This window comes from Emydura macquarii, unplaced genomic scaffold (genome assembly GCF_026122565.2).
Source record: "Emydura macquarii macquarii isolate MOO-44397 ecotype Brisbane River unplaced genomic scaffold, CSIRO-AGI_Emac_v2 contig_3044, whole genome shotgun sequence".
Taxonomy (NCBI): Eukaryota; Metazoa; Chordata; order Testudines; family Chelidae; genus Emydura; species Emydura macquarii.
Genome location: NW_027133181.1, coordinates 159,095 through 177,998, shown reverse-complemented (window position 1 = coordinate 177,998; position 18,904 = coordinate 159,095). Strand labels below are relative to the sequence as shown.

At 35.9% G+C, this 18,904-nt stretch overlaps 1 protein-coding gene across 8 annotated transcripts in view; it reads right to left on the bottom strand.

Annotated features, from left to right (window-relative positions):
- The window catches only part of BLTP1 (bridge-like lipid transfer protein family member 1), a 214,456-nt gene that overhangs the window by 157,814 nt on the left and 37,738 nt on the right, over positions 1-18,904 (bottom strand). For all 8 annotated transcript variants that reach the window (XM_067530214.1, XM_067530216.1, XM_067530220.1 and 5 more), the window contains exons 7-10: positions 13,301-13,487; positions 9,494-9,575; positions 8,252-8,445; positions 2,124-2,203 (exon numbers count right to left, since the gene is read on the bottom strand). In XM_067530214.1, the coding sequence (XP_067386315.1) occupies positions 2,124-2,203; positions 8,252-8,445; positions 9,494-9,575; positions 13,301-13,487 (543 nt within the window). The remainder of the gene's footprint in view (positions 1-2,123; positions 2,204-8,251; positions 8,446-9,493; positions 9,576-13,300; positions 13,488-18,904) is intronic.

Below are 18,904 nucleotides of genomic sequence, written 5' to 3'. Positions count from 1 at the left end.
GTTTATCACTGACCTTGACTAGGGTATCCTTGAGGGCCTCCTCCACAACTCTTGCTGAAAGACTGACCAGAATACAAGGAAGAAAAAGAAACTGACAAGAGAGCCACATTCTCAGAGCTGTTCAACAGTTCTGAGTCCAGAGCCACTAGAGCAGGGACTGGAGCAAAAGCAGAAGGACCAAAGGTGTACTGAAATGTCCAACAAGACATGATGAAGCTCCTCAAACAACAAGTTCAGATGCTCCAGAGTATTATGGAGTAAAACATCCAAACCACCTTGACACGACAGTAGCCAATACACTGCATGGACAATTGTTTCTCACTGGGCCAGAGGCATATCACCTTCTCCCCATCTCAAGGCACCAGCATACCCTGAAACAGTATCTCTTCCTGTCTATCCCACGTGAATAATAAGAACACACTATGGCACACAGTTCCAGGAACATTGCCTTCCACATACAAAAGTTCTGCAGGCGCTGCTGATCATCCAGATTTACATTACAAGCCAATCCCACCATACAATGTTTGTTTCACAGGCCCAGAACTGCTGCTCCATAATGTGCAGCTGGTCGATGAATCTGCAGCACCTAATGACTTTCATTCATTTTTCCCCAACATCCACACCTCTTCAGTTTTCTCATTTTCTCTACTGCAGACCCAGCTGTGATGGTAGCTGTAGCTCCATAAGTACAGAAGAATCAGCTGTCCTGTCTCTTAAAACAGACAAGCCAGCTCTGCTGATCTGTTCCACATCCATGACTCTGACAGTGAGATAAATGAGATAGAAAACCAGCATGAGCAAGAGAAAATTATGGGATGGAACTGTGGGAATCTGATTCCCAACTTCCACAATTCCCTGAGAAGAGCACTGGCATCCCACAATAAACTGATAAAGATTTCTTAGAAGGGAATGCACCAGACAATGGCCCTGGGGACACCAGGATGCGTAGTCATTATGCCGCCCTTCTTCTGCCAATACAATCTGTCACTGTGAGGAAGGGGTGTGCCAGGAAACAAAGTCAAATGTGAATGCAAACTAGTGAAAGCAAGGTCAGCAGCTGTATACTGGTAGAAATTTTACTGTTAAAACATTCTAATGTAGAGATGGTTGGATTTTTACCATATATTTCAATGTGAGCAGAGTTAGGCCAACACTGAGCAATTCTGAAAATCCCTTGTGTTCAAGAACTTAGGTCAAAGTTTTCTAATTTGCATATTTAAAATTAAGATCATACAGCTATATTAATTACTTGTCTACGTGGGGGAAAATGACCTGTCATTCAGGTCTAGTTATAAACCGCTTCCCAAGCAACAAAAGCTATACCCAAAACAAGTCACTATAACAGAATGAGAGCATCAACACAGGTATACTGTATACTGGTACAATATCAGTTTAAATTCACACCTTAGGTTATACTGAGAAAACTTCCCTGTATACACAAGAACTTATACGCCAACATAGGAATGGATGGATTTTCAAAGCTGCTCAACACCTTCCATTCCCATTGATTTCAGCTGGAGTTAGGTTTGCTTAGCACGTATTTAGAAATCAGATAACTTCTATTCGGATGCTTAAATATGATTTTAAGAAGCTTAATTTTAGGCACTTGAAAACTTAGCTTGAGGTTGGTATTTTCAGAAACACCTGAAGAGAGTTAGGCACCAAACTCCCATTGACATCCTTCTGAAAATCCCACCTCCAGGTCTTACTTTCTCCAGGCCTACAGAGAAAAGCCTGGAAGTTGGGGTCACCTAAATGTTGACAATATTTATTATGCAGCTCAACAGCTAAAATATATGGTTAAACTTCATTTCCACTCAAAATAAAGAACAGTATCCTTTCTCATTTATTTCAATGGAACTGACCACCTGTTCATTTCAATAATAACAATGTGAAAATTCAGTAGATAACACTAGAGAGGGTCAGGGACATTCCATAGTCTTTCTTGCAACATCTTTATTGTCTCAGATCTTGTACCAATTCTTCCAATCTGGAGAACAAAAAAATTCTTTCAGCATTCCAGAAAGACAATAGTAAGACACTAACACTAATGGTATAGTGAGTCCTGATGAATAAACAGTACGCGAACTATGTACATAACACTATTAATCAACAGAGGATACCTGGTTCATCCATGTAGTAGTAGATGTCAACATCATTGGACTGCATTACCACAAAGCCTTCTCCCATTAACCGTGGTGGTCTGTTGTGGGGGAGGAGGGGAGGAAAGAGAAAGGAGGTTGAAGGAAATAATGAAAGATATTCTAGAATAAATTAACTGTAACAAAGAAACTAAATTTGAATTTTTGGATAACCTGAAAAAGAGTGTAGATTATGCTCAGCTGTAAATTCAGAAGTAACTTAAGTACTTCGACAACCTTAGAATCAATTGATAAAACTTGACATAATTAGTAACTAAACCACTTTTTAAAAGGCATTTGAACAGAAAAAAAAAATGTTTAGACTTTAGACATTAGACCAGTGGCCTAATGAAAAATACTGAAAAATGAAAAAATATCCTTGAGGTTGCCCACATCTGAGGAAAGCCTCAGGTTTCTCACTAATCAGCTCCTCTCAGAACCTCCAATATCGTAGGTATGGGGCTGCAGATTCATTTACCAACCAACCATTCTCCTAATGCAGGGTAACTCTAATAAATATTTTGTGGTTCCATACTGCCTTCCATCTCATGATCTCAAAGCATTTTATTAATGAATTAAAACTTTAAAACATTCTATAAAGCAGGTGAGTATTCCACTATATAGGTGCGGAAACTCAGACACCAGAGAAGTTAAATAACTTGCTCAAAGTCATACAGTCTATGGCAGAAACAAAGAGCACAGCGGTGAGATTCTGTGCTGTGCCTCTAAGGACTCTCAGCCCCTAGCAAGAGGGGGCTATGGTAGTTTTAAGCTATCTCCCAATCCTGGACTATTCCAGAGGCTACATAGGCCCCTATCATAACTTAGACAGGCCCTCACAAGCTGCAGTATTGTCCGGAACCACTGCATGTGCACCACCAACATAGCACCCTCATCCTCACCGTGCCCCCTTCACCGGGTCTTACAAGGTCATCAGGAAGCCTCAGGGCTGTCTTTTGCAGCATCTGCAGCAAGGGAATCCTTTCCTGGCTGAACACAGGTCTTTTAGTTGCTCTGGCCCTTTTTCCCCAGCCAAAAGGGGCTGGATCAGGGGAAGGGATTTCACTCTAGACCTTGATTTCCAGTCTAGGGTTTTAACCATGAGATCACCATAATACTGTGGCGCTTGTAGTTTAGACCTGCCCTTAGTATAGCATTCAGAAAGTTCACGAGTAAGAGAATTTCTTACCACACATAAAGCATAAGTGATTTCTGAAAATAAATCTAATTTTTGGTATTTCAGTCTCCTTTCATTGGCCATTACTGTTTTTCTGAACAAGGACATCAGTGTCACTGGTAGTATAACAACATAATATCTGACTGTAAACTAGAACAGTAATAAAGTGTTAACAGAAAAATAGTTATGTGCTTTGTTACAGTACAAAAATATATGTTTAAATAACCTATGCCATTTTAAAAGTTACATTGTTAAGAATAAAAAAACATCCTACATTCTTTTTTCCATAATCTTTTAAATCTGTAGTAGGTCTACAGTAGGTCAGTTAAAATATTGTTAAATAAAGCAATTTCAAGGATGATTTAATTCAATATATTGAAAGATCGGGTTCAGACTGAGGTACTTATTCTCACATACAGACTTGTATGTTACCGTATTTCATAATAAACTACCAAAGCCCTACTTTTAATTTTCATTTACTTTGTTAACAAGTTGCTTTCTCCTTGTCCTACATTCAGTTCTTTTATTTGTTAATTATTTTCTTACAAAAATAGCATTCAGGACCACAGGGACAGATCATCCTCAGTAATTAGACCATTAGTATAATACTGTATATCCAAATCTGGTATTCTTCCTGTAACCATATACCAGGAGCCATGAAGTAGGATTATCTGATGAAACAATGTTACCTTGACACAGCTGTACTATATGCCCTTTCTAAAAGGACATAAATGAAACATAGGAAAATTAATACTTTCATAAAGAACTGGTGACAAGAAAACATACATATATTCCTAATTTTCCAACTGCTTTCTTAATCCCATGTATCTTTAGAACATTAGAATTCCTATAGTTAATTACAACCTTGTACTATGCCTCTTTTGCTAGGAATACACAGCTCTATTTAACAAAAAACATTTCAGATGCATGATATCCTGGCCATTTAAACCCTATAGGAGGAAATATGAAATAAATTTCACATCATCATAAACAGAATCCACCAGAGTCACAGATGCATTTGAGTTTCTATTCATTTATAATTTTCCAGAGCTTTCACTTTTCAAGATAAAATTCTCCTGAATTGGCCTTTGCCTCTAGATTACTTTAAAAAAAGAATCAAATTTTGAACAAAAACTGTTCTGCTGTTCATAAGTGAGAGGAAAAGGGGAGGAGGAACTTTGCTTTTCATCAAAATACTGTTGACACCTTTCCTTGAGCAGCCCACAAATGAGGTGGTCTGGGATAGAAAGGTTAAATCTGGCAATGAAATAGCCTTAATGGAAGAAAGTACCTTTGCACATTCTGACTAAAATTAATTTAGTTTTCACTGAATTATAACACTTTGAAAATGACACATCACACACATGTACAGACTTTTTTTTTATATATATATCAGGCAGCTAAGACGACTACACTGTGTACATATGCATGCATAGCTCACTTTGCCACACACTGACGAATATAGTAAATATGGCCTCCTGTTTAAGGTGCGCACAGGCTTGAAACTAGAACACTTCACTTCCCCTTCAGGACTGTTAAAGGAGATCCATGGATGAGGAGATCAGTTACAGTGAACCTTCCAAAGTGCAGAGATAAAAGCTCTTCTTTTCCAGATCTGCAGGAGAGAAGCTCTGCAACACATCACTTAGGATCAAAAAAAGTGCACACACGTGAAACAGGCCTCATTAGATTAGATGCAAGGAATGACGTTAACTGTGAAGGTCATTTATCCGCAGACATAGATGGCCAATATATGTCAGCAATTTTTCCATTATTTCTCAGGGTTTATTTAATCTGAATTATGTTCTGTAAGTATAGTTTACCATGTCTTTTTCACATAAATGGAATTCCTAGATTCATATCTGACACACATAGTAGTACAAACGTGTATTTAAGGCTATAAACAATTGTGTTTGAGAAAACTATGTTCATGTAATCAGAACCACTGTAATGCATATACACATAAGGGGGCACCATTAAGGCTGCATGTTAATGAAAGCTGGAATAAAGTATTTGATTTTATAAAACCAAAAAGGGCATTAGGACAGGCCCTAAAGACAAGGCCATTCTCACTTTTCAAGAGTGCATGGTCACTCTAGGTGAACCTTACACTGAACATGGTCACATATTCTCTGCATACACTCTCCCAATCCAGGATGAGGAGTTGCTTGGGAAGCAAAAGGAACAAAGGAAGATCCTTAGCGGAGGGAAAGGAACAAGCTAATAACTTGAGTATGTTAATCCTATTTTGCATTAATCTTGTTAATTTGTTTTCTGTACTAGCTGAAGAAAGTTCCTTTGTTATTTTCCAAGAGACTCTGAAGTCAGCTACACACAATTTATTCTCCCTTTCAGAGAAATTTCTCAGCCTTCCCCTATCCTTAGAAGCAGCAAGGCTGAACGTGTGTGCTTCACTCTCTCTCTCTCTCTCTCTCACACACACACACACACACACACACACACACACACACACACACACACACACACACACAGTAATATTATATAAACCAAAAGATATATTATATAATGCAGACAGATACTTCATTCTTGGAGTCAGGGTTGTAAATACATACAAGGACAGAAAGCCAAATATTTCAAAGTTAAAGCTACACTTAAACACCTGAAAGCACAGAAATGCTGAATTATGGTTGTCAGTTACCTTATAACTCTGCCCTAGTGCTCTACCACAGTCTGAACCATCCTCAAAATAAAACATCTATCATACAATTAATATTTCAAGAAATTCTTAATTAAGACAGAAACTCAACTAGAACCTCTGTAGGTTGTGACATTGTTTTTCATGCGTCTAGGCTAAAAGTGAAATAGAAAATTTTCCAGCTTTAAAAAAAAATAAATAAAACCCTCTCCAAGCAAGCTGGGATCTACATAGAACAAGCCATAAGCTGAGATATAATTCTTTCCTAATAATTATGTTCACAGTGCTGCAATAAGCACTTACTAAAAGAATCACAAGTTGAGCATCAGTCCAATAAGAAAAAGGAGGCTATTGGGCACTAGTTTAAGGATTTTTAATACTCTTACATTTAGAACTATTAGCCTTTCATCTTCAGATCAGGGTATCCATCTCTAGCTACACAAGCTGCAGTACTGATTTGGAAGGATACTAAATGAATGTCTAAAGGACTCCATCTTTAAAGGCTTTTGGAGAAAAACACATTTTTCAAACATATTCTCATGACAAGTATTAGGATTGACTTAATTGAAAATTTAGGATAGAGTTAGCTATTAAAAAAAAAAAGACATATTTCCACATCCTGCCACAATTAGAGTCCTTGTCTGACCATCTGTCTTTTTAGGAATCAAAATGAGACAAAAAGGAAACTATTTTTTACAGTATGGTGATGCTGTAAGTGACTGTGTGAAGCTAAACAGCGCAAAACTCAGGAAGGAGTTCCTGCCAACATTTTTTAGTTTTTGAAGGCTCAGCAACAAAATAAAAAAACAAAAACCACCCAAATAATCACATTACTCTGGACTTTTGGTGGTTCCAGTTTCAGAGTAGGGAAAAAGGATAAAACTGTCAAATACTTCTTTTTTTTATTAAAAGGACTTTTTATATTGTATCTTCAAAATTTAAAAAGACAAACTTATTTCTGACCTACGTACGATAGTAAACTCAACTTACCCTTGCCTCAACTAAGCACAGCCCGCTGAAGTTCAAAATTTACTCCTCAATTCAATGAGGCAACCTCCAGAAACTGTTGGTGGGTATGTGTATGTATGTATGACTAATCATATACAGAATAAGACCAGATACACACACACACTATTTTCCAGGGATATTACATGGAATTTACCTTCTGTTGAGCAAACAACATTTTTAAGACCTGAAAATGAAACAGCTTTGTGCCCTAAAGGGTCTGTTTGCACATTAAATATTATAAGCATTGCTGGAGAAAATCTACTTAAGGACCCTTGTCACGGTAGACAGGCACAAAATTCTGTCTACATGTTCATACTGCTTCACTGAGAAAATGTGTGCACATTACACTGTATCCACCAAGGCACATACACTGTGCTTATTGCCATTGTATCCAACCACCTTACACAATTTGCACTTTCCTTCTTTCACTTGTCATCTCTGTTCAGAATTTTTTGAGAACTGTGTTCTATTGTCCAGTCAAGGATCAGAACATGCAGAAGTGTAAGAATGGACAACTTGCATTATACATATGTTCACATTGTACTTGGATTTACCACTGTATCACAAATCAGGTAACCATTTTTTCATCTTAAATCAGTCAGATTACAACTCTCATTTTAAATTTAAGAAAGTTCAGTAATAAAACCAGATAACCCCTTGCAATAAACAGAATTGCAATAAAACTTTAAAAGGAGTTTAGTTTGGGGTTTGACAATCTTGAGGATTCTCCTTAAGACCATGGTTCCTCAAAACTTTTTGACTTCCTGCTATATTTAACTTTGTGCAGCTTTTTATATAATTTCACATTTTTCAACATTTTCAATAGCTATAACTGTATATACCGTAACTATACGCAAGTCAACATCTCAGCCTGTATTTGTCTTAAAACTTACAACTGCAGACATAGGCTTTAGCAGAAAGCAGCTTGTAACAGAACTTGATTGAAACAACATGAGCTTATTTAATTAATGTGAGATATGAATCAATCATAGCAAAAAGTGCACAGAAGAGTTCTTAAGGTCATAGCAAAACAGCAGTAATTCTTGCACTTCTCTCTATAAATACAATTCCATTAAAGGTCACATGTCCAAAGTCTCTCTAGAGGCAAAAGCGTTAACTAACTAAACAAATGACATGAAGAAAATAAGAGCATAGTAACAGAAACAAAAGGCAGTCTTCTTTTTTTTTAAAAAAGGTAATCTACAATAAAAACAAAAAGGACAAGATAAAATATATTACAACTGGATTCTTAAAAATAAAATCTCTTACTCATCATTTTGAAGACCAACATATCTTGGACTGGGAACTAACATGACTCTGACATTTTCTAGTTTTCCCTTCACGATGTGCATAAACTGGTCAAGGTGACTTGAAGGTGGTTTCGTAGTGTATGTTAAGAAAGCATCATCAAAGTTAATGCAGAGTGTTTGTGGCTGATAATGATTCCCAAATGCCAAGCGACCCTAAATCGAAAGAAGATCAATTACTTTTTGATTTTGTATTGCTTTTTTTACACTATTTACACAGATAACTAACCAGTCTACTATGCAAGTAAAAACTATAAGTGAAATCTTAGCCACAGTGAAGTCAGTGGCAAAACTTCCACAGACTTTAGTGGGTATGTCTGCAATAAAAGATCTGTGGCATGGCTGAAGCTGGCCCCGGTCAGCTGACTCAAGCACACAGGGCTAAAAATGGCAGTGCAAACATTCAGGCTTGGGCTTGAGCATGGGCTCTGAGATCCTTCAGCCTTGTGGAATTTTGGAGCCTGAACATCTACACTGCAATTTTTATCCCCGTGAACTTAAGCCCTAGTCAATTGACCAAGGCTCTGAGACTCAGTGTTGCAGGGTTTTTATTGCAGTGTAGACATACCCAATGGTGCCAGGATTTTACCACGTGTCCAAACCTGCAACCCTGACTCATGTGACTCCTTAAAGGAGTATGAACATACTACATGCTGAATTATATTCAAACAATAGCACCACAAAAAATGTTTGACCACCATTGTATAACAATAGGTAGTCAAGAATTTCAGATTCTGTGATAATTTACCATAGACTAGGACATATAATGGAAGCTGTTGAGCATTATTCTGAATTCACTTGGCACCATAAAATCCACTGCTCTTGTGAGGTAATTTTAACCTTAAAAAAATAAAACAAAATAAAAAAGATCCTAATACCTATATTAAAAGTGGCATGGAAATAAAGAATTTCTGTATAATGAGCCATCTAGTTAATTTGTTAGTCACACGCTCACCAAAAAAAAAAAAAGTCTAGGCTGTGGTTGAAAATCCAAAGTAAATGGGCTTTTATAAGGGTAACAGAATTTATGTGGAAAAAACAAAGCCATTTGAAACTACCTTCATGATTCAAATAAAAGCATGCAAGAAGTGACTTCATTATCACCATAATTTAATTCTATACAACTGTAAGAGTGAATTTTCAAGTTTCCACAACTTAAAGGCATTTATTTATTTACAGACCAAACTGGGAATATTTCACTTACCGTGCTAACATTGACTTTGATTACAGGAATAAGGGATCTCCATGAAGAGGAAGGATCTTGAGATTCTGTTTTCACTTTAACACTAAAAAGAAAAATGTATGTTCATATATATGTAACGGACATAAACAAGAAAAAACAGAACTAAAAGCTTTCATGACTTAGTCTTGGTTTTGCTCCACAGGTGTTCATCACCAGATCTCTCATTAAAAGCTGCTATAATTTCACAACTATGTGCAGTAATCAATTTTGCAAGACATGCAACAATAACCACCCATATATCTAAAATGAAGATCAAACCCATGAAATCTGTTTTTAACTATTAAAGACAATTGTGAAGACAGTCAAACTTCACAGCAAGCAACTCATTACTTCTAGCACTGTACTCGTTGTACTAGATATTGTGATGCATTGTCGGTCAGATTTTTCACTTAAGGAATAATGACCTCAGCACAGCACTGCCTGGGGAGAAGTGACTGACTGGGAAAAGTTAACGGCCTCTTCAGAGCCTCATGCAGTAGTTATAGCTCTTATAAACTGAAATAAAAAGCCAACAGATGTGGATATTCTTTTGTTTTTGTCTTAAAACATGGCCTTTTCTAGAGAATTAGTGTCCTACACATTACCCAGATTGCTTGAGTCATCTCAGCATTCCATTACTAATTCTCATTTCCCGCTCTATCTTTTAATGATGCAAATCTTAAGTGGTATAATTTTACAATTTAAAAGTATATAAAGAAATCTATAACATCCGTGAAAAATGAAGTTTTCATTTTAAAATACATATTTCATCTATTAGGTATCAAAAACACTCTGTCTATTCAGCTTGCTAAAACAAAACTTATGACCATGAGTGCTGAACAGAAAAATTCAGGCAACTAAGACCTCTTATATGCAAACTGTGTTATACTTAATATAGGGCCCTATTGTGCCACCAGTTCCCGGGCCTGGAAATTACTTTTATATAGTCTACCCTCTACCTTCCATGCAGAAATAGGATTCAGCTGCCTCCTATTACATGGTCTTATTCCTGGAGATCAACAAGATGTGTGGTCTGTTCCTGTGGCCTATTCTAAGAGATAGGGGGGCAAATACTGCCTTCCTAGTATCCTGACACAACAGAACAACTGAACAGAAATCTGCACTCAAAAATAAAAAATGCACTACATCACAATTGATAATGTCCTATGGAAAAAGTAGTATGTAATTATGTAATTAAAGAAAGCATTATAATGCATACTTAACAATTGGATGAATTAAGGTTGTACATACAACCTTGATTCTAGTATTCCCTAATTTTTGACTGCTTGACTTTGAAATATTAAAAATGTTCTCTCTCTCTCTCACGCACACGCACAAAATCAATGTATTTTCCCCCATCCTATTATCAAAAAATGGCTTAATCACGTTAGCTGAAACTTATTTTAAAAAGCTCAGCCTGAGGCAAATATGGAAAATATCAGCCCAAACTATTAAAAATTTGGCAAAGTTATAAGAAACTAAAACCAAGGTCTTATAATGGGACATATCAGGCAACCTTAATAAAACCTTAATAAAAGATAGTGCTACAGCCCCATCTGTAATTATTTGTTGGAATGATATTTGAGTTGCACATAAATGAAATAATATCATTTCTTGTACAAATTCATCCATCAATTTTTAGTTCAGTGATCAGTTCATCTTTACCATCAGAAAAGGGTCAAATATAAAAATACCTCAAATGGATGGCAATACTGTGTATTAGAAAATAATCTTTAATATTATTTTTCTAGGATATTTTTCTAGTGTCAGTATAGTCCTCCAGCATATTCTCACCAGACCTCAATTTTTATTTTTGCACATACATCTATCTATATTAAAAAGGTGCTCATCCTGTTCCCAAGTCTGTTTTGGTGGTCTATAACGGACCCTTACTGGTACCCATCTTATGAGTTATCAGTTAGAATACCGATCCATAAGCATTTCAGATCCTGTTCTTCTCAACTGTCAATAGCTCTAAAGCAGGTAATGGCATATCTGATATAGAGTACTACTGTCTTCCCCTTTTCCCCATTTTTTCTTTCCTAAATAGGTATCTAGGTGATATGAACATTCAACTCATGTGACTAATCTTATTATTAACACAAGTATATCAAATTTATTTTCACAAATGAGCATTTTGAATTCCTTTTGTTTCTTTCCCAAGCTTCCACCATTGGTATACAGGCAACTGAAAAATGTCTTCTCCTTACATTCCTTAATGTCTTGATTCTTTACATTCAAATTACCTTGAGACTCAATTATATGTTTGAGCATATGCACTGGATTTGCCCCCTTATTACCATCCTCTTTAATAGTTACTTTATTGCAACCTCAGCACATATGTATTGCCAAGATATTCAAAGCAAAAGTCTTCATTTTGCATACACTTGCTTCAATAGTTAATGGTGGCCTCTAAAGGCAAACTAAAAATGTCTTTGTGCTTTTTTTTCCTTTTCTTATTTTTTTCTGACATAGAAAGGCAGTTTGAATAGTTTCGCTGACTTTGTTTTTTAGACATGTGCAGCAATGAGAATTTTGTTTGATATTTTACTTGTTATGAACCTTCAGGACTACTCGAATATCTTTGGAAACTCAATCCTCAACTGAAGGGGCAAGGATGCTGAAGCTTTAATATCTTTTCTCACAAATGCTGCAATTAAACAAATATTAAACAATAGCAGTTTTAAACAGTCTGAATAAAAAAGTCTCTCCCTATCTCAATTAATTTGGTTTCATTGGCATAGTTTCTCTTTAAAAAACCAAGGTAAACACTTGAATGTATTATGTCCTCTTGTTTTTATTTTTATTTGTTTGGCTTGACATGTAAAGTCTTGGTGCAGCATATTCCTACTGCACCAAGACTTTACATGTCAAGCCAAACAAATAAAATAAAAACAAGAGGCACAAACCCAGTATTGTTTGTCCCTTTCTTACTCATCTTTAAATCCATAACCTTATTTTGACATAGGACTCATCATATTTTAAACCAGTATTATCTCTAAAAAAGAATCTTTTCAACCCCAATCACACTTTTTTTTTTTTTTTTTTTTTTTTTTTAAATAAAGAAAAGGAACACCTCAAAAGAATCACTTTCTTCCTAGCTTGGCATATTTTTCCAGACTGTGGAGATTTGAGGACAATTTTAAAAAGATATAAAAGTCATAGAAATTAGAACTTGAACATTCATAGATTCTAAGGTCATAAGAGACCACTGTGATCATTTAGTCTGACCTATGGCCTGCATTGAACAAGAAAACTTCCCTGAAAGAATTCCTGTCTAGAAACATGGGTGCATCATTATTCCATGTAGTCAATTTTGCCAATATGTGATTGTTCCTGACATTTTATTTGCTATTGTATATAATGCATTGAGATATTGGTGGGTTTACATGACTTCCAATGAGAGACTACGCCACAGAATATATTTTCTTATTATTCTGCCTAAATCTTTTTCATAATTTAATCCTTTTCTATAATTTTGTCCCATTACTTCAAATAATACCTTTTGCACCGATGCACCACTCACCACAAGAAGAAACAGGACTTTTTTTTGGGGGGGGGGAAGGGAACAGGGAGGGAAGGGGAGGAAAAATTAAGTGAGAGCCAGCACTGTGCACATTCTCAAGCACACATCAAGGCAATTTTTTTCTTGCCCACAAACACCCCCTTGCATTTCCACTGTTGGCCTCTTCCAAGTAAATGGTGCCGATTTGAAACTCAAAAAGTGCGACAGAATTTTGATATAGACAAACATTCACTAAATACTGAAATGGAGATGTAATATTTTACCTTTCAATATTGGAGTGTGTTGTGTCTCTTCCATTTTCCTGTGCTTTTTCATCCTCTTTCCTTGGTGGAATGATTGTTGGATCCAGACCAAATAATTCCTGAAGTTGTCCATAAAGATCAGAGCGGTTGTAGACATGAAATTCAAAATCATTCACCATGATATACAGTCTAGTTTCTGATTTTGGATCTATGAAGTACAAGAAGAAAAGGAAAATACTTCTGATTCTATTCAGTAGACCCTCTCCATAATTAAGTAAGTTATTCAAATGTGCGTACATAATTTGGAAAATGAACTGTACATTGCAGAGAACAGTTATTGAAATACATATTAAATGGAAGTAAAAGATAAATGCACATTTTAATAATAATTCGATGTATTAAAATTTCAGCCGTGATGCTTCCCCCAAACTGCAGAGTCAAGTCTGCAATCCACAATAAGCAAACTAAATTCAGTATTGCCATTAAGAGGGATTTTTTCAATACTAAGGATACTTCAGAATTTCATTTCTCTACTCAACTTTTTGACTCAGATGTGGACAGCAATGATCCAAAATTATTACCATTTTCAGTGGCTTACAGAAAATAAATTTACAGCCTCACTCCAGTTCCTACTGCATATGAAAAAAGTCAACACTAAAATGGCATTAACATTGGCTGTTTCAGTAGATATGAAGACATTCAGAGAGAACTATCTTCTTAATACAAATTTTCATGTATACTGCTGAGGATTGTGATTTGGCAGTATCAATGCCTACGCTACACTCTTTCTATGGTGAAAGAGATTGTCTCCAGCCTCAAAGGCTTTCAGACAATCATGCTCTTATCACATGCTTTCAATATAAAAAAATATAAACTAATTTATTTTCATGGGATCTAACTCTTAAAAAGTATTAAGCTGAAGAGATAGCAGATTGGTAGGGGAATAAATGCGCATCTATAAAAACAGGACAGTGATTTGCAGTGCTGTTAATGTGTGTTATCTGTCTCCTTTATTCCCCTCCCCAAGTACATTGGGGTAATATACTAGCTTTTTCCTCCCTTAAAATTTCCAGCACTGCCACCACAGAGGAACTGTTCGCACACTGGTGTTTTAACCAGTATATTCTAACATGCTTACAGTAACTTTAAGCAACATGTTGGTTAAAACGGCAGTAGATGACTGTATATTATCTGCACAGGAACTCTTACTGTTGGTACCATTGGTGGAGCTATGTGATGACAATAGCAGAGAGAAATTTTAGGAAAGTTCCTTTCAGACAAAACTTTAACAGGGCAAGCCCAATCTTAACAAAGATATTTTTTTTTAACTATGTATTTATTTAGGAAATGTTAACAGGTTTACAAATCCTTGCATGCAAATATCAGAGACTATACAATAAAAATGACAACAGTGAGCTTCTGTTTTGAGAAACATAATGCAGCAATATAAACAGAGATCTGATTTTTAACAGGGCATTATCCTGTTACAGAGTGAGCATCTTTATAACGCTCTGTGATATGTCGTTTCTAGTGATTTTACTAAATTGAGAGAAATCGCCACAGAGAACTTTTTGTTAATCAAGTGACTTGGCCAAGCAACATGGTAGAATCTTTTTCTCCTCTCTATTCATAGAGTTGTGCTTCTTTTACAGTTTATAAGATTAAGAAACAATTGTCTAAAGGCTTGGAATTCTCAATTTAATAAAAAAATATATAACTCTTTAGAAGTCTAATTTCTAACAAACAGAACAAAGGGAAACAATGAAAATGGAAACAAGAATAACAGATAAGAAAAAACATTTGAACCCAGTTTTGGAATTTACCTTTAAAAACAGGGGGGGGGGCGGGGGGGGGGGGGGGGGGGGGGGGGGGGGGGGGGGGGGGGGGGACACAACACATTGTAATGGACGAGCAGAAAAATAATACTTGAAAATTTAAGATTAGCTGAAGTCCCTAAAATGTTCAAGATATGCAGATTTCAAATGCTTTCTCGGTAATACTTTATACCTGTATAGTCTTTCACCCAAAGATCTCAAAGCATTTTACAAATGCTAATTAAGCATACTACCACTGTGAGAAAGGGAAATAATATTAGATAGTCAGAAAAGCACACAGAGTATCTGACTTGCCCAAGCTCATACAGCAAGTCAGTGGAGAACCAAGAACAAAACCTGATTTCCAGACCATCATCCTGTTGTTAGAACACCCACAATGATCTGTTAGCACGTGAAATGCAACTGCCATAAAACCTCTTTTTTAAACAGATATGATGCTATAATTTTACCCAATTACACACAAGATTAGTTCTTGATTATGTAAAAACAGGTGTACTTTAAGCAATTAGTTGGTATGCCTAAGCATTGGCACATGCTAGTCAAAGTTAAGTAGCCACTTTTGTAAACAAGTTTAATAATAATTATTGAGACACTCTTAATTATAACTCATGCCACTAAAGCTGTTAACTTGTACTCTAGCCAACCATGTTGGGGTTGTTCTTTGGGGGGGAAGGGGGTTTGAGGTATTTTAAGAATTTGTAACTTTGCCATATGGAAATAAAAAACCTGACACATGATAGACAAGATCTTTGTATAAACTTCGAGAACATTTCACCCGTAGGTCACAATCCAAGGGTGAATACAGGCAAGAACAACCAAAAGTGATTATTAATCTCATTGCTGCTCAATGGACATAAGAAAGAAAATGTCATGGTCTCAGTATAACTCCCAGTGCACATCCCGCCACAATGGAGTTTAAATGGCAACATCAATGGCATTTTCAGCAGAGACATCAAGACTGCATCAGCCATGAAGACTGAACTGTGTTCTGCTTCTGAAAGTGGCCCTTCCAGGTAAGCATCCACAGAATGGGCACAAAGAGTAAGAAAGCTCGCAGTGCCACTACCTTTTTGTACCTCTTCTGTGGATAAACAGAAAAATTCAACCTCTAGAACTGACTAACAGTTACACTTTATGAAGTACAATTCTGTAGAACACACCATTTTATTTCTCCATCTTTGTATAATAAAAATATATTGAACCATTAAGTGTGCATGCCTAAACCACATTATCATTTGCTGTAACCTTCTTTCTTCAGCCATTCCCACCCTCCTTGTCACCCTCACTCAGATCTCAAGTGTGGATTGTAAGCTTCTTGTGACAGGAACCATATCTTTCTAAATCTTCTGTAAAACACTGAATGTTTTTAGATATCACATTAAGTTAATTAAGTACTCTATTCACATTAAATTTTAAATGATCAAACTCACAAATATCTGGACATTTGTGCACACTTAGAAACTGAACAACATTAGTCTGTAATATGGAACTGACTGACTGTTAAAAACAACAGGAATATTTAATTATATGATTGCATATAGAACATTTTAGTGGCATGCCTTGACTTACTTCTGCCACACATAGCATGATCTAAATACATAATTACATATAAACCACACAATTTCCCCATAATTACCTAGTTGCTTCCCCCCCCCCCCAAAAAAAAAAAACCCCAAAAAGCCCACCTGTCCCCAATACGTATTTACTCAAGAGATCTGAGCTGCTCTGAAATACTTACTGCCTAAATTATGGACTGAGGAAACTGATGCAATTTAATCTCTGTGCTAAATTGGTTTTGTTCCCTATCCATTACTTCCACTCACAAGAGTTACATATTTATCTACAAACAAAAGCCAACAATCCATCTTTTATCCTGCCTGCTGAATTTTCCACCATACCTTCATAACTTAATTGAGTTAATTTCCCAATGCTTTTTCAACATTATTTTAAGAAGTACTGCCTTGGTTTTACATGAAAAAGTAAGGAAATAAAGTGTGCTTCATAGGAAGTTTAATTAATTAGCAGCACCAAATCAAGAGGTTCAGATGAATTATGCGCAAAAAATTGGAGTAGACAATAGCTCACTTGGGAGATCTTCAGATAACCTCTACATTATCAAGAATATACAAAAAAGTTAATATTATTAGTAATACATTCCTTGAGGCAGACATTAAACTTCATTAATTGAATGAGTTGAATTATAATTCCTTTATGATAAAAGAGAGGAGCTTAAAATAGATAACTATTTTTACAGGCTTTTGTTTTGTTTTGTTTTTTTCAAGTGTGAAGGAAGAAGTTTTGTCCTCTTTTCCACCATCAGTACTCTTCCCTCCAAAGTATTTTTAGACAAAACAAGCAACTAACTAAGACATGCGAAACATTTTTGAATACCATATTCTTAAAGAGGAATAAACACTACATCACACCCTTCTAAGTAATGTTATCATCTTTAATTGAAGTAAGATGAATAAAAAAGATTCTGGCTTCCTCAAAGCTTAATCAAAATAAATTATTTCTTTTTATGTAGCTAATGATTACTATTAACAGTCATATCACCACAACTATTCAGATGATATAATATTAACAGTGCCTCAAAGCTTAGCAATACATCAAGATCAGTTACAGGAGAGATATTCCTCATGTTTAAAATGAAGAATGATCATTAATAATAGTTTAAAATCTATTTGCAATCACCATTATCTTTTCTGTAATTGAGAAAGTTAGCAAGTGACAACTGAAGGGGGGAGGGGCAGGAGTAGGTGTGTTTAAGAGATCCTAGGCTCAGGACACAAAGGAGCGCTTTAATTTTCTGGGATCGGATGTGACTAGACCTTCTTCATAGTGGTAGACTCACCTTCTACTACCTCCAATATGAGTGGGAACTGTACCTGTGTCTGGCAACCCAGAATTTATTATGAAACATTTATAGCTCCTGACAAAATTCAGGAGGTAGGGTTGCTGATCAAAAACAGTGTTTCCCCCCAAAAAGAAAGGTGTCCCCTGGTATAAAAGATTTGTTAATAAGAAAGCTGGTAATTATGTTCCAAGACTCAAAGATTAGGGGTATGTCCCACTTAAGATATATTCCTTCACCTTCTGATGCTGTAACCACTATTTTAGGAACTTCAGGACCCATACACCCACATCCCAACCCAATCATACACTGGACTGGATCTTTATCAGGGGATAGACAAAAATGCAATAACTACTCCTGCGTGGCAATACCAACACAAAATAATCATCTATCACAGCACTCAAGATATCATTAAAAGCCTCTTGGCGTCTTCTCAGAAATTCATTCAACATTGGTTTGCTTTATACACTAACATCATGATAAATGGATTGCACTAGGCCCATCATACCAAAAGGGTTTTAAAAACCCACAACATGTCTACAATAAAATCTCTAAGATAAATATCCAATAGTTGTACTCTTGAAAATTATAGCAAACCTTTCCTTTTGCAAGTAACAGATTGAAAGAATTAATGTTCCCTCCTAGAAGTAGTGGTAAGAAAAAGTTTATTTGGGGGAGAAGGGAAAAGAGAGAAGCATGCTGAAGTTTTAGTAGATTATGTTATTAATATAGTACTTCCATTAAAGCATCATATTTTATATAGCACTTTATAAAACACAGACATAGACCCTACCACAAATTTTACTTTAGTCCAAGATGGCTTACAAAACCCTTTAGATATATATTTTGGTAAATTATGTAACAATTTCAGTAGGTCTCAAAAAAAGATATCAGGTTACAGCTGACCACACAATAGTATGTTATAATGAATTGTTT